Source organism: Frankliniella occidentalis, unplaced genomic scaffold, assembly GCF_000697945.3.
Source record: "Frankliniella occidentalis isolate FOCC.00 unplaced genomic scaffold, Focc_3.1 Scaffold36, whole genome shotgun sequence".
NCBI classification, from domain to species: Eukaryota; Metazoa; Arthropoda; class Insecta; order Thysanoptera; family Thripidae; genus Frankliniella; species Frankliniella occidentalis.
In genome coordinates this window covers 2,407,410-2,422,480 of record NW_026267166.1, presented here as the reverse complement: position 1 = coordinate 2,422,480, position 15,071 = coordinate 2,407,410, and the positions used below count along the sequence as shown (strand labels likewise).

The 15,071-nt window shown below is 39.2% G+C and overlaps 4 protein-coding genes across 6 annotated transcripts; 2 read left to right on the top strand and 2 right to left on the bottom strand.

Annotated features, from left to right (window-relative positions):
• Positions 1-484: 484 nt before the first annotated feature.
• Positions 485-3,245, bottom strand: LOC113208078 (LITAF domain-containing protein). 2 transcript variants are annotated; one of them, XM_026424924.2, is made up of 4 exons: positions 3,096-3,235; positions 2,834-2,891; positions 2,404-2,539; positions 485-2,319 (listed from the first exon to the last, which is right to left on the bottom strand). In XM_026424924.2, the coding sequence occupies exons 2-4, from the start codon at positions 2,870-2,872 to the stop codon at positions 2,060-2,062; spliced, it is 435 nt and encodes a 144-aa protein (XP_026280709.1). In that variant the 5' UTR covers positions 2,873-2,891; positions 3,096-3,235; the 3' UTR covers positions 485-2,059. The 2 variants fall into 2 exon arrangements, with proteins under 2 accessions (XP_026280709.1, XP_026280710.1); XM_026424925.2 differs by lacking the exon at positions 2,834-2,891 and having other exon boundaries at positions 3,096-3,245.
• A 157-nt stretch (positions 3,246-3,402) lies between these two features.
• Positions 3,403-7,272, top strand: LOC113208080 (hyaluronoglucuronidase-like). Of its 2 annotated transcripts, XR_008010998.1 has the most exons (10): positions 3,403-3,523; positions 3,619-3,822; positions 3,903-4,117; positions 4,188-4,361; positions 4,442-4,679; positions 4,751-4,887; positions 4,968-5,149; positions 5,334-5,602; positions 5,674-6,141; positions 6,256-7,272. XR_008010998.1 is itself a non-coding variant. In XM_026424928.2 (9 exons), exons 1-9 carry the CDS (start codon positions 3,420-3,422, stop codon positions 5,837-5,839), a joined length of 1,689 nt encoding a protein of 562 aa, XP_026280713.2. In that variant the 5' UTR covers positions 3,403-3,419; the 3' UTR covers positions 5,840-7,272. The 2 variants fall into 2 exon arrangements, 1 of the variants encoding a protein (XP_026280713.2); XM_026424928.2 differs by having other exon boundaries at positions 5,674-7,272.
• LOC113208079 (protein GPR107) lies at positions 7,249-11,972 on the top strand. The gene is made up of 13 exons (XM_026424926.2): positions 7,249-7,530; positions 7,877-7,987; positions 8,064-8,221; positions 8,315-8,418; positions 8,515-8,639; positions 8,779-8,883; positions 8,976-9,109; positions 9,203-9,352; positions 9,429-9,546; positions 9,649-9,779; positions 9,873-10,014; positions 10,102-10,265; positions 10,348-11,972. Exons 1-13 carry the CDS (start codon positions 7,441-7,443, stop codon positions 10,481-10,483), a joined length of 1,668 nt encoding a protein of 555 aa, XP_026280711.1. The 5' UTR covers positions 7,249-7,440; the 3' UTR covers positions 10,484-11,972.
• Positions 11,973-12,150: 178 nt separating this feature from the next.
• On the bottom strand, positions 12,151-14,650 carry LOC113208095 (uncharacterized). The gene is made up of 4 exons (XM_052266166.1): positions 14,608-14,650; positions 13,371-13,456; positions 13,019-13,154; positions 12,151-12,748 (listed from the first exon to the last, which is right to left on the bottom strand). Exons 1-4 carry the CDS (start codon positions 14,633-14,635, stop codon positions 12,579-12,581), a joined length of 420 nt encoding a protein of 139 aa, XP_052122126.1. The 5' UTR covers positions 14,636-14,650; the 3' UTR covers positions 12,151-12,578.
• Positions 14,651-15,071: the final 421 nt, after the last annotated feature.

The following is a 15,071-nucleotide window of genomic DNA, read 5'->3' as shown; positions in this document are numbered from 1 at the left end:
TCACACAAATTCAAAGACAATTAAAATTCAATTCAAGCCAATCCTAATTCAATCCATGAAATTTGTACACCCAATTAAGGAGTTATCTATCCCTCGTTCCTGCCTGAGATTCTTTAGGTACACTCTTGGTTTCCAGCTCAAGTATGATCTACTTGTGCCATATTCTCCACTTCTTATTTTTCTTTCCCTTCTTCTTTTGGGTGTTGAGATACTCCCTTTGTGTGGTAGAATAACTTATTTTTTTTCACGTTAATGTTTACTAGACTGGTAATGTTCACATTATCAAACAACATTTGTTAAAATGTAATTTTGGAGGAGTTATAAATGAATTTTAAGTGGTCTTACTGCTACATTGCTGTAAGTATACAGCTTTAAGAAACATTGTACCTGTTACGTCCTGAAATAAATTTTAAAAAGAGGATATTGAAAACGTGTCTGAATATAACAAATGCACTTGAAGAAAATAGGGAAAAAGTTACAACGGTTTAGAGTAAAATGCTATATATATTACATTGAACGTTATTTTGTTACAAAAATAGGACAGTATCAGATTGAATAAATCATTATCTGATAAAGGAAAAATTATCACATCCGGTACAACTAAAAGCACAAAAAAATTAAAACAAAGCAATGCCTTCCTTTATCATCAGTTCTTACTACAACACTATATAACAAGACTTTGAACTAAATAACCCAAAGACATTGAGTGAGATTTAACATGTTAAGTGCGATGCGACCATTTACATAGTAGTTGCACCCTTGGTTTGATTAAATCATAGGGGTAAAAAGTCCGCCGCACTTAACGCGTTAATGAGGACTCATTAAAGCTGTAGCCTTTTTTTTTTTAGCAGATGACTAAGTAGAGCACAACTCTCAACTCCCTACAGCAGGATATGTGACAGTTCCCAATAATCCCTCCAGACTGTAAACAGTCTTTCATCACATCACACACAGAGTAGGTATGTTCAAGTTAAACACAAAAGCACTACCACATCATGTCTACCTTAACTTTGATTAAAACAAATTGTATCAAAATGGCCAGTTAGTATTAAATTAATAAGTTCATTGTATATTTCTTTAGATTTAAAAAAAAAAGAAAAAAAAGACTTTCTATCTGACAGGTGAAATCCTTACACATCTACGAGGATGTTGTCAAAGTTGATTGTGGAAAGGTTCAATACTATGAAAATACAAACAGTGGCTAAATGGGTACCTGAACTTCATGATGTTGTACAAGTCATTCAACTATTAGATAATTATAATAACATACATTACACCCTCAGTAAAATGCCAGACAAGAATTGTGCATACACATAGTGAAAATTCATTGAAGTCCAGAGTATGTGCAGCAGTGGGTAGCACTGCAAGGACCAGAACATTTAATATTACTCCAACAGAGGTTGATCTGAACTGGGTCTACATATAAATTATGATGCAGTAGACAGTAAACAGAATATGAAACCCTCTGTTCCCCATGAAATGATTAATATCATACAGAAAGCCATAAGAAGAGAGGAACTAGAAATTTTAAAGTTACTAGTTACACAAATTACAAAAAATATCCAAATTAGTTCATGTTGATTCTGTAAAAATACATTTTAGTGACAAATCTCCTAGTATGTTCGGTCTTTAATTTAAAGCAAGATTCAGATCATATGTTGCAGTGAGATTTGAAGGGGAATCAATCCCATTGTCTCTGAAGACATGCAGTCACTTTCTTAATCTAATCAATAAAAACTAGTACCAAAATTTTTGATGAGCCAGGTCATTTAAATTGACAACATCAATACAGTTGATTCAAGTGCTTCAGAAAGAAAAAGAATTCTTCAAAGCTGAATGAGTCTGATAGAATAATTGACCATTAAATGCTTTGAAAACAGTATGCTAGCCTGAAAGCCAAGAGACTCAAAAAAATTGTGAGGTCCATAGAAATTGTGCTGGTAAATAGTAACACCACAGAACAAAATTTATGCTGTTGCAGCAGTTGATTCAGAATCAAGAATAAAATTGTAAAAGAGTTGTGGAGTCAAATATGATTAAATAATGGCTGAAGATTAAATCATCGCCTAAAACGGCCCAAGTAAGCTTTACAGTTGGGACAGTTGTGATGAACATCCATGCATTCAGGGATGCAGCATGGAATGAGACAACATCCAAGCCAGCACCCAAGCAACGCAATTACTACTCCTGATATGTACGCAATCATTCCCGGCTCAGTTTTAGTCGATGTCTCAATCTCGGCTAGACAATGAGGACAGATCATGTGGGTAGACTGCGGACCAACAGGAACAACCGTGGTCAGAATAGTAGGCCCATTTTCTGAAAAATAGAAGGAAGTCAATTGCATTCATAACGCTGGAACTCACGAATAAACTTTAATCATCTAACAATTAAATAGCTTACGTGGCTGAGCAGCAGTAAAAGGACTTGATGGGGGAACGCCTCCAACCGCCTGAGCATAAGTCGGTGGTGCAGCCATGGGTGGGGGCCCTGGAGTATACGCAGGCAGAGCTGTTGGTTTGTTGTTACTCATTTTCTCCTGGAAAGATAGCAACAATGTCAAGGTTGAATGAGACAGGAGATGTCCACACTAAAAACTAAAGCAGCATGGTCTCAACCAGATTGGCTGTGTTATAGCATATTAGTTTAAGACCAGCAAATATTAGGGAAAGCTTCAATAAGAAAACACTGGGAAACACAAGCTCCTGAAGGAATTACTATAGCCAGGTGCAACTCCATTCATTAAGTGTTGAAGAGTTCTCAACAATTTTCATAAAACAGGGAAGAATAAAACCCCAGAAATTGTTTCAAATTGAAATAAATTAAAACAGACCTTTCCTGACATGACTGGGGCAGCAAACACAGAGCTCATTCTGGTGGTTCCAATCGTCCTACGTAAAATACAAGTGGCATTCACAAGACAACCTACACACTATTCCCCAACCCTGAACACGGCAACGGCAACAGTTCCCGACTAAATTTAGACACAACTGGCCATAGAAATGTCAACTGACCTACTTGATAATTTACCTTGTACAGTGGCATATAGCAAATGAATGATACAAAGCCAAGACAAAATATTACAACGTACTTACCTCTAAATTTGCAAATTCCAACAAATAGGCCTCAAATGAGGTTTATGTCAACCCTACCACACTGTCACTGTCAACACAATAAAAATGGCAGTAGCGTGGACTTTCAAGATCGAGTATAGTCACGTCGAACCAAGATTACCTTGACCTTGGTTCTATCATCACCACGATATGCAATCGCTATTTTTTTCTCTTCTCGAATAAATATATAATTTTTGTCTATTCGTTGCTCCTAATATTCGTGTACTAACACTGAGATTAACAATTGCAGAGTTCATTTAATTATTCAAATTGTCATCATAAATTTTTCATATTCACTCAACTCACATGTTAACTGCAATGTTGTGTTGGAGTCGGCGCCATGTTACATTAAATTTAAAAAAAAACTTTCTGCTCTGTGTCTGCTGTGTCTTGTCTTTGGTTGTCTTTCGGTATTTTAACTCACAAGTTCAAAGTCAAATAATACCGAATCAGATCGTGTGGTGCTTATTTTCATTACCATCAATTGTTTCAATGCCCGATTTAGGTTATTTGAAGCAGAACTCTCAGAAATGAATTTTTCTACCCTCTACATTACCCTTTTGGCTTTTAGTTTCACCCAAGCAGATTGGTGTAACGATGACAAAATTGTCATTAACACTGATGCCAAAGTTTGCGAAGTCAGTGAAAACTTTTTAAGTGTAGCAATTGATACTCATTTTATCTTCAAACGTAACTTAAATAATTTACTGTGAGTACACCCTAGTCATTATTTTTAAGGAATTGTAGTGTCAATTTGTATCCTTAACAGTTCTTCTCTTTGCCATGCAGAAACAGTTTTGGTTTTATGAACATGCTCAAGGGCTTAAAACCTGCATATCTTCGAATTGGAGGAACTGCGGCTGATCTTGTTACATTCGATGATAAGACGAATGTCAACCGACATGGCATTGATGATTATCAATCATCTCTAATGAATAGAAACAGCTGGGATTATGATGACAGTAGTTGTCTGAAAAAGAGATGGGATGACCTGCATTTGTCTCGTAAGTTTAAAAGTAATATGACAGCAAACATAACTTTTTTTAAAGCTTACATGCATTACTTTCATCTTAGGTGAAAAATGGCTGTCAATCAACACTCTTGCTAGTGAAGCAGGATTACACCTATTATTTGACCTGAATGTTCTTAAACGTCTACCGTCTGGAAAATGGGATCCAGACAATGCTAGCAGGTTGATACGCTTTTCCCAAGTAAACAATCTAACATTGGATTGGCAGCTTGGGAATGGTAAGAAAATGAAGTAAATCTAAGTTTATTGTTTGTATATATTCCTAGCTGTTTGTTACTTTGTCTTTTTTTTCTCGCAGAGCCCAACTCATTTTGTCATGTTTTTGGACAAGAAGTGACACCTATTCAGCTTGCAAGAGACTATGATACTCTTTCAATAATTTTAAAAAAGTTTCCCATTTACCAGAAATCCAAACTTTTAGGTCCGGACATTACTGCACCAAGAGGTCCTAAGAGAAGACAGTTGTCAACACTTACCTATCTTGATAAGTTTTTGTCTAAGGCCAAGAACATAGTATCTGCAGCAACATGGCATCAGTGAGTTGTCAGTTTTATAAATTGATGTCATTCCAAAAGACTATACATAATACGAATTTTCTGCCACATAGGTATTACATTAGTGGAAGAAATGCAACTTTAGAGGAGTTCATGAGCCCATCTATCATGGATGTTCTTAATAGAGAAATTGGAGATATTAAGGCTGTGGTTACCAAAAATACTAACAACCGTTTCCCAATATGGATAAGTACGTTAAGTTGAACCAAACAATAATTTTGGAGCCTAATTCAAAAGTGTATTTTGAAACTGACAATGTTTTCCTTGTAGGTGAAACTGCCTCTGCTTTTGGTGGTGGGGCTCCAGCATTGTCAAATCGTTTTGTTAGTGGTTTCATGTGGCTTGATAAGTTAGGCCTGGCTGCCTTAAACAATATATCTGTTGTAGTGAGACAATCATTTATTGGTGGCCACTATGGTCTCCTGGATGAGAAAACGTTGCAGCCAAATACGGTATATGTACTCTTATACTTATCCCAAATAGCCAAACGGCAGAGATAAGTGCAGAAAATGAGTTTATATGCACATAAAAAATCGCACATGTCATGCATTTTGCTACTTGGGATCTAATAATAATTGTTATAGCGTGAAATTATGGTACCTTGTGTCATACTTTGCCATTTGTTTTGCTTTCTAGGCTTTCTGGGTTTCATACATCTACAAGAAGATTGTTGGAACAGGTGTTCTCAAATTAAAAACATCTTGTGAAAATCCATCTATAAGATTGTATGCTCATTGCCACAAAGAAAGTGGGCTTGAGAAAAAATCTTTTGTGATATTTGGTATGAACCTGGGGTTATCAGATTACAAGGGAGTTATACATGTAAATAATAATACATATACTTCTGAAAATTTTGATGTGGAGAAATATATATTGATGGCTGCTGATGGCCATCTTAATTCAAGGTATTGCTGGTGTACATTGTGATATTGTAAGCTTTGCTGATTACTGTTTAAAATTCTATTTCTTTTTACAGGGGTGTCAAATTAAATGGACTTGTACTAGAATTGAGTAGTTCTCAGGAACTCCCTATTCTGCAAGCTATTCAGATGAAAACTAATTCTATCATTCTGCCACCAAAGTCACTAGGATTTTTTGTTGTAAAAAATATAGATATGTCAGGTTGTGACTACCCTTTCTAAACAACTTTTCTCTTCACGAGACTCCCCATTTTAGACCCCCTTCTTTAGGGTCCATTCCCTATTTTCTAGCAGAGCAGTAAGCACAGGCTTTTGACACAGTATCATTAATTCATTGTGTAACTCATCAGCAGTGTGTGTTCCGGTGCATTAGAAAGGGTTGACCTGCCGATGTAGAGTGTCCACCCATCCTCCCGACCTGCGCTTAAACCTGCATGAGGCTCCTGTCTCCAATGCTCACACCCAGGCTCGGCTTGGAGAGGTGGCCAGTTCCCTAGTGCTTATGTGCCTAACAAAGACAACCGGTAAGCAAAGCCAAGCCGCTTTGCCAGAATAGGCAATGAACACTAACAAATATGGATTGAAAATATGTTAACCTTTTTGAAATATCTAATAATACTTGCTTTACTACCCAATAGACAGTTCCGGCTCTGCTTGTTTCGAGAAGAAGTAAGGGAATAAGGACTGGAACCAGTGCGAGAAGTTTGCTGGTTTTTCTCATTGGAAAGTGCATCTCACAGAAATGGCCTAGAGTAACTCCCTAACATCAAGACTCATTTGCATTGGTTTTAGCGGTTTTAGCTGTTATTTCAGAAGAACTAGTTTCGGACGTGATATGCTTAGTTCTTCTTTAAGTGGGCACAGCCGCACAGCCGGAATCATCTATTTTAATAATCAGCCTCTTAAGATCAAATGAAATAATAGTTTTTTGTTTCTTTCAAACACCTACTTTTATCTTTCTAAAATACAGTGTATATTTACACAAAAACAGAATGTTCAAATATTGTTCTTAGAGTTGGCCAATTAATTCTCTTAACCATGAGCTGTCTTACTCTAAAACACATATACAGTATATATTACTCAGGGGGGATGCAACAAGTTATGGGAAAGAGTCAGTAACTCTTGTCTACTCACTCCACATTTCTTCTCGTATGTAATGTTGCTTGTCTGAGTTGGGGAAAATATTGTTTCTTGAATCAGGAGGATTCAGTTCATTTTAGTTCAGGCACATTGCACAATGGCACTCTGGCATTTAGACCCAAGACCATAGTTATTAAACTTCAACTTTAAGGCCATATTCATCATTTGGGTTAAAATTCCCCCCCAAAGTAAAGGACAAGAAGAAGTCTATCTTGCCAACATCAAAACATAATCAAAATTTTATATAAAACAAAATGGTTTATTTATTTAGATCAAAATATTGAAAGAAAACTCTGCGCTTCCTCCCTGCTTATTGAAGTATTGGTGGACTTAAAAGTAAGATATGCCGGCCCAGATGAACTCAAGATGTTTTTACCGTTAAGTTGTTGACCCAGCAGAAAAAGAAGAAAAAATGTAAAAGAAAGAAACTACTGCAATTTAATAACTTTGTGCATGCTTTTGTTAATTATATTGTGTTGTGTAATGTCAATAAATTGAACACAGTCAAAAAACCATTCGATGAAAGTGCTTTATTGTGCATTTGCTTTCCTGCAATAAACAATAAACTATCAACTCTTACGGATCCATTAAAAACGTCAACATATAGCACAAGGCTGCGGCTGCTGCGACCATCAAAAACAAAACACCTCCCTAAATGTGACAACAAGATTTAGGACGTCAACATGGAACGGCTAAAATTGACGTCTCTTATTTTCTTTATGTGCCTTTTTCCCATCACCGTCTTTTCAAGAATCCACGAACTTAAAATAGAGGTAATTTTACTGAGAATATATTTTAGAATTCTGCATGGGGCTGAGAAACTAACCCTCTGCCATCTGCACCTTTAACATGGCTCTGTAATTTGTTATGTATAGGATTTCATTTTTTAAATTTCAATATGTTTGCTCAGTCTATATCTGCATTCGTTCCCACTCCTCAAGAGTTTTGTTTAACTGTACGCCTCTAGTTCCCCTCTGAGTTGAGGGCTTGAGGTTAAGTTCTAACAAATTTGTTTGAACTTTTGATTTCATTTTATAAATCTCAATCTGTTTGTTAAGTGTATTGTCTATGTTTCTGTCCACTTATGTGAAATTGCACTTCTCTACTTATTGCTTCTAGAATGATGATCGACGCTATATAGCCCTCAGTACTTTTGGATTCTACAAGGGCGGGTATCTCAGTGTTCATTTAAATAAGTTCCATCCACATCCCTTAAATGAAAAACATGTGGTAAGATAAACTATGGTCATGAATGTCATTTTGCATCTTACTTCTATTATTAACCTACGATCCTTTCAATTTTTAGTTTGGCTTCAGTTTGGATAGAACTTTGAGTGATGCTATGAATCCTTATCTGGATAGTCATCAAGACCGATGTCTTCTTGAAGAGCCAGAGAGACCTGAAACGGAAACTCCGAATAGCCCACCTGTGGTGTACTTCACAATGGACCTTAAGAACTTAAAGTAATATTATTGGCTAGCACCCGAATTTTGTTTGCTAGCTTATTTTACTCTTACACATTTTCAAGTTGTCACGATTTACTTTTCTAATTGCAGGCTTAATGTCACCTGTAGTCGAAAAATCCCTACACTACATGTGTATCTTAACCAATCTTACCTCCCTGCCTCCTCTGCGTACCCAGGCTCACAACCAGAACAAGGTATATTCTTTTTATCCTCAGTTTATTGTAATTAATATAATAGATTATCTAAATTCCTACCACGATTATTGGGTTTAATTTTTCATTATCTTCTAGCTCACTCCATCCCTTCACAAGTCTTGAGGGCAGCTCGATCTGTTCCGGAAGAGCCACAAACTTTATGCTCACAGTTACAACTGCCAATGACAGCTGATCCCAATAAAGAATACTTTAATGCATCTGTGAGTATGAGTATCAGCAATGAGAAAATGTATTCCAAGTAACAGTGTGCTTCATGTATTCTACATGATGACACTAGTTTAATCATAATTAATGAATGACTACCTTATTTATGCCTTCTTTCTGTTTTGTGCCTCACAGTTTGTGATGTATGTGGCCACAGAAGCTGAAGAAGGATTGTACAATCTTTATTTTCACAGCTGTCCTAATTATCATGAAGACACAGAAGCTTTCATTAGCTTTACTGTAAGTTATATTGCTGCTATTCTGTAACTACATCAATTGATTCATTATGGAATTCAGTACTTTGATACTCATGAATGTTTCCAAATGTTTAGATGGAAATTGAGGAGAAAAATAGAGGAAATTATCTCTCTGCTGGAGAAATGCCTCTCCCTGCTCTCTATTTTATGATGGCCATTTTATTTTTCCTCTCTGGCTGCTTTTGGGTGTTTATTCTGCGTCATAGCAAGTACGCTTGTTGGATGTTACAAAAACATATATATTGTACCTTATAAATCTGATTGTTTTGAAATTTGTCTCAAACTCTATTTTGATTTTTTAGACACCCTGTCTACAAGATTCTTTACTTGATGGCTGTACTAGTCTTCCTCAAATCTTTGTCCCTGCTTTTCCATGGTATAAATTTCCATTTCATCCAAACTAAAGGAGCGCATGTGGCAGCGTGGGCTATCCTCTTTTATGTCACCCATCTGTAAGTTTGTGTTACTTTATAAATAATTCTTTTACCTACATGTGATTTAATAATCATGAAAATAATCTCCTTACAGCCTTAAAGGGGCAGTTTTGTTCATAACCATTGTTCTCATTGGAACTGGTTGGACATTCATCAAATATATACTGTCTGAAAAAGACAAAAAAATATTTATGATTGTGATCCCATTACAGGTATTTTCATTGTATTGTTTGTTGAGGAAGAACTCTACTTTCATAGAGTAAATAACAAATGAGGTTGGTTAAAAATATGTATTTTTATTTTTGTTTCTTCAGGTGCTTGCAAATGTTGCAGAAATTATCATTGAAGAATCAGAGGAGGGAGACATTGAACATCGCATGTGGCGTGAAGTATTCTTCCTGGTTGATTTAATTTGTTGTGGGGCCATCCTTTGTCCAGTTGTATGGTAAGTTATTTTTAAAAGTAAAGAAATGTTATAGTTACGTTTGTTGTTCTATTGTTTAGGGATGGTAACTTTTAAAATCTTGCAATTTTTCAGGTCAATAAGGCATTTGCAGGAAGCATCTGAGACTGATGGAAAAGCTGCCATTAATTTGCGCAAGTTGAAACTTTTCCGTCACTTCTACATCATGATTGTCTGCTACATTTATTTTACAAGGATAATTGTTTATTTGTTGAAAGTATGTGTTTTATTTTTATCCATTTAAAGACTGAAGGTTTTCAATTTTTGTTAATTGTCTCATAATACCTAATATTCTTTCCTGCAGATGACTGTACCCTTCCAATATGAGTGGCTGGATGAAATGTTTAGGGAAATGGCTACTTATGTTTTCTATGTTTTAACTGGCTACAAATTCCGACCAACTGCAGCCAACCCTTACTTTCAAGTCAACACAGAAGAAGAAGATGACGATGAAGAAATTGATATGGTGTAAGTAATTTCAAGTGTAAAATTCTTAAATGGTTTCTGTTTAAGAAATGAACATTAAAACTTTCTTCTCTTTTGGTCTTAGGATTACTGAGACTGGTTTGACAGAAGGACTGGCAAAGATTTCAAGGAGTTTAGGTGTTCCTAGTGGGTCAGGTGATTTGGAGGAAGATAGAGTAAACTTACTGTCAAAACGAGAGAGCAGTCATGAATATGATTAAATAGATGAGCACTATCAGTCATCAAGTTTTCCAGTGTTTCCAGAAACTTAGTTACTAATACTGCAATAGACTGGAAAGAGTACACATGTTTCAGGAGTTAACACTAAGAAATCCACATAAAATGGTCCATGGCAGTAGGTTCTCTTTGCAATGAATGAACTCTAATTCAACTTGTTTATTGCCACATCACTTTAATTAAATTCATCTGTTTATTTAAACTATGTGCTCTAAGATATGCAGTAAAGGTTCCCTTTTCTTTTTTGGGTGCAAGATTTGGTGATTGTGCATTTGCATAGTGGTAGGTTGCACATTTGGCTGTTATAACAGGCTTGTTAGATACCACTCATCAAATATGATTATTTTTTTCCTTAATGCATCTAGTCCTGAGCATCTGCATATTACTAGCGCTTTTGTTGAGGTTAGCAGAATGAATACTTATAGTATCTACTAATGTTTAAGACTGAAAGGTGAGTATGTGAGATTATTCCTCAGGATTTTCAACTTTAAGGTGACTTGAACCTAACCTAAGAGATAAATATACCTACTTACACGCCTTTATTGAATTCATTAATTATTGAGTGATTGTATTTGTACCAGAAATACCTAAGTACAGCAATATTTTAAAAAATTGTAACTTACATGGGAGTGTGTGGAAGTTTTCTATGTGTTCTTGTGAAGTTACCTGCGAGCACCGCTTATTTAAGATTTTATTAAAATGGAATCCTGTCGATGGAATTTTGTAGTTATGGCTGTGATTGATTAATGTTACTGTCATGTTGCGTTAAATCTGTAACAGGTCTTGGTCAGATTTATACACAATTCATTTTAGATTTTTACATTTGTAGTTTGCACTATTTTTTGCCTGCTGTATATTTCAATGTAAATGTGTAAAACAATTTTACTATAACTGTTGTTTTGTAGTGTCAGTAATGTACATTAATTGAAGTTTTCAAAAGTTCTTGAGTCATCCATATCTCTCCAGATGTTTGTCTGTGCCTTTTTCTTATCAATCAATGTTTTAACACCGATTATAATGCAAACACAAATTGCATTCTAAAATGTAAGCTATCATTACATTTTATGTATATTATTGGTAGAAATAATTTGTTGGTTGTGACCTTGTGCTTGGGATCAATTTGGGTAACTGAATGTTATGAATGATTTGATTTAAGCTCCGTCATCCAATGAGGAAATGTTACACATTGATACTGTGACTACATTTGAAAATTTGCATCATTCACTATTTTCTTTGTATTCTCAAGGTAGTGTGGTATTTTTAACTTAAAATACCAGTACCTGCAAACAATTTTTTATCTTTTTAGATGCACATTTTTGCAACAGAACTACCCATTTACAAGAATGCACCAGTTCTTCCTTCTTAATGCATCAATGCAGCAGACAAAATCAAGGGTTGTGGTTTACAGTATTCTGTTTAAATATGGCTCATTCTTCTAGTTGAGGAATAAAATCAATACTGCATTGAATAATATCTTTGTATTAGGTTTTTTTGTATCAGTGTATTATGACTGTTTACTAAGGATCACAATTATTAATTTCAAGATTTTAGAAAATCTTGCTTTATACTTCCCAGCATGTACGTACAAAAAGATATTTTTAATTTTAGTTACATTGTTCAAATTTACAGCTCCATATCTCAAATGCAGATGTACATCTGTACCAAGCAAATTTTATTTCTAGTGCTGACATAGTTTAATTACATATTATATACACAGACACATAACACCAAAACTTGGCTACTACCATGAATTCAAGCAGAAAATAATGTGCTAAGTGCAATCTACCTTCCACAAGCACCCTAACTCAAAACAAAAGTACATATTTAATTTTATTTTACATTCGCTCATTCCATTTCGCCAATCCACCAAACTGAACTGTCAAAGGTAGGATAGCAAATTTACATCCGTGTCTTGACTTGGAACATAAGTTCAACGACTCTTATCTTTTCTATATCACAAGTTTCGTTCATACATGAACATTAGCTAAAAACAGCGAGTCCCCCTGGAGAGCGCGCTCTGTTTCTCAGTTTCAGTCCGTACAGGTTAATAGTTGTAGGGAGGGAGGGCCGCACTCAGGCTCAGGCCGCCATCCTGCCGTAGGGGACAGTGCAACCGCCCAGCGCGCCGGCGCCTCCCGCCTCCAGCGCCGACATGGACAGCGGCAGCGGGAGAGACGTGTTGCGCTCCTCGGTCTCCTTGCATTCTTGGTACAGGCTGTACACGACGAGCCAGCAGTACACAGTAATCGCTGTCAAAACAAACCGACAAAACTGTTCACGTTCTGGTTTTCGCCAAACACAACCACTTCCGGCTTGGCGGAAAATTCCGGTTGGCCCAGGCTGGAGCCACAGTGACTTCAAAACGAAAAAATAATGGCACTTCTGTCGCATGCCGCTGGCGGAGCTCATCGCTAAACCGTACGCTTGCTGCGCATTCCTCTCCGCAAATGAATGGAAGAAACTCAAGAAAAAGAGCGCAGCAGTAGCGACCCGGATGGTAGCACCGCTACGGTACTTACGGAGCGCGAGGATGGGCAGGAGGTCGATGGCGATCGCGACGTCGTTGGACAGGAACATGAACGCGAAGAATCCGAGCTCGTAGGCGGCGTCGAGCAGCTCGACCGCGAGCCACGGCAGCAGCAGCAGCGCCTTCCTCTGTGCGCGGTCAAAAGGAGGGCACAGCGGGTAAGTGCAAAGCGAGCCGCATGTGAGAACCGCGATCGCGACCCAGTAGTAGTGAGAAGCCATCGGCGAAGACGTTGGATCGGAGGCGATTTTCCACAAACGAGGTTGGAAAATCGAGTCAACTTTCCCCAGCGTCTTTATGACGTCAAAGCGACGTTGACGTTTCTCATATAGGGTATACTTTACCTGAGCCGCGCCCCAGATGAGGAGGATGACGGCCAGCGTCCCCAGCAGCACGAGCACCAAGTCGAGCCACACCAGCGCCAGCACCACTGCAACACAACACAGAACCTGGGCGTTACGCGGCGTCGCTGCGGAGGGGAAGGTGGGGGAAGGGAAGGCCCATCATCTTGTCACCACATTAGCGCATCCACCATTACTAGCCTTGCCCCCTCAGATTGTCGAAATCGGGCGCGCAATTTCGCTCAAGTTAAGAGCGCCCGTTACAACATGGAGTGCGTCGCGGCTTCGAAAAAAGGGGGGTGGGGGCCGGAAATGGAAGATTTACAGACAAGACTATAATTGAATCCCGCGCGTGCACTGCCCGGTGGACGCAGTTCGAGAGGTGAGGAGAAGCATCCGGGATGCTGCCGGGCGGGGGTCTTTGACGACCTGGGGCTATGGCGCCCGTGTCGCGCCCACCCGGGCACTCTGGGCACTCCCCCCGGGGAGACGATAGGGCTCCCCTCCCCGCCGTCATGATAGTAGGACCTAAGATGGAGAACCGGCTTGGGGCCCCGATCCGCTACGCCACTGCGCGTTGCGACGTGTAACTCCCGTTCAAGAGAACTTACACACAAAAGGAAAACTGATTTAGAATCTAGAATGTCTGCTGATTTGCCGCATATAAAAATAATTGTCGAACAACAGTCTGGAAGTGGAGATATGGAAGCCCAAAGTTACGCCGCCGCTGTCGCGGAGGCGGCGCCTCTGAGCTCCACCGCCTGCTGGCAAGATCTTAGCCGTTCCGGAAGTCTTTTCTTCTTCTTTCCACTCCAAGTACGTTAAATATTGATAACAGAAGGAGTTTGACATAAAATATGCCCCCAATAGTGCAGCATTTTCATTATTTGAGAAATAAAAACAACGAGAATACGCCCAGGATCGAGAAGAAGAAAGAAAACACTGCCGGAACGGCTAAGATCTTGCCAGCAGGCGGTGGAGCTCAGAGGCGCCGCCTCCGCGACAGCGGTGGCGTAACTTTGAGCTTCCATATCTCCACTTCCAGACTGTTGTTCGACAATTATTTTTATATGCGGCAAATCAGCAGACATTCTAGATTCTAAATCAGTTTTCCTTTTGTGTGTAAGTTCTCTTGAACGGGAGTTACACGTCGCAACGCGCAGTGGCGTAGCGGATCGGGGCCCCAAGCCGGTTCTCCATCTTAGGTCCTACTATCATGCCGCCGTGAAAGGCTCCGTACCATGCCAAAGTTCATGGGCCGTCGACATGTAGTCATGGCTGGGCTCCGCTGCTGGCTCCACTGCTTCCGCGTCGGCGCCGGTCTCGTCCGGGCGATGTAAGCCCTCCCCCCCCCCCCCAACTCACGACATGAGTGGCCGCCCCGCGCCCGCCGCGCACATTGTGCCGTGTTGACGTTCGCCGTCACGGCCCGTCCCACGCAAATAAGTGGAGACCGCGGAGTAGCCGACCGGGCGGCCGCCGGGAGTTATCAGTCTTTGGTGGTGTTTGGTTGCTGACGCTGTCTGCGCCGCTCGGGGGTGACACACAAACGCTGACTCTGGACAGGTGGTGATGCGCCGATGCACTCGGCGCCCGCTGGGTAGGCAGCCGTTCTGCCTCAGGTGTGGATGCGGTCGCCTACGTCCGCACTCGGCGACGTGGGCCACTGATGGTCACGGGCTCGGTGATCCCTCTCTCTCGCAC

Excerpts from the sequence above, each read along its gene's own strand:
- LOC113208080 (XM_026424928.2), top strand. The coding sequence starts at position 3,420 with ATGTTAACTGCAATGTTGTGTTGGAGTCGGCGCCATGTTACATTAAAT. Across the intron at positions 4,362-4,441 it reads GGATTGGCAGCTTGGGAATG|AGCCCAACTCATTTTGTCAT; the intron begins GTAAGAAAATGA and ends TTTTTCTCGCAG. Across the intron at positions 5,603-5,673 it reads GATGGCCATCTTAATTCAAG|GGGTGTCAAATTAAATGGAC; the intron begins GTATTGCTGGTG and ends TTCTTTTTACAG.
- LOC113208095 (XM_052266166.1), bottom strand. The coding sequence starts at position 14,635 with ATGTCGACGGCCCATGAACTTTGGCATG. Across the intron at positions 13,457-14,607 it reads GGCCCATGAACTTTGGCATG|TGGTGCTGGCGCTGGTGTGG; the intron begins GTACGGAGCCTT and ends GTTGTGTTGCAG. Across the intron at positions 13,155-13,370 it reads TCATCTGGGGCGCGGCTCAG|AGGAAGGCGCTGCTGCTGCT; the intron begins GTAAAGTATACC and ends GACCGCGCACAG.
- LOC113208078 (XM_026424924.2), bottom strand. The coding sequence starts at position 2,872 with ATGAGCTCTGTGTTTGCTGCCCCAGTCATGTCAGGAAAG. Across the intron at positions 2,540-2,833 it reads CCCCAGTCATGTCAGGAAAG|GAGAAAATGAGTAACAACAA; the intron begins GTCTGTTTTAAT and ends CTATCTTTCCAG. Across the intron at positions 2,320-2,403 it reads TTTTACTGCTGCTCAGCCAC|AAAATGGGCCTACTATTCTG; the intron begins GTAAGCTATTTA and ends TCTATTTTTCAG.
- LOC113208079 (XM_026424926.2), top strand. The coding sequence starts at position 7,441 with ATGGAACGGCTAAAATTGACGTCTCTTATTTTCTTTATGTGCCTTTTT. Across the intron at positions 8,640-8,778 it reads AAGAATACTTTAATGCATCT|TTTGTGATGTATGTGGCCAC; the intron begins GTGAGTATGAGT and ends TGTGCCTCACAG. Across the intron at positions 9,353-9,428 it reads CTCTTTTATGTCACCCATCT|CCTTAAAGGGGCAGTTTTGT; the intron begins GTAAGTTTGTGT and ends ATCTCCTTACAG.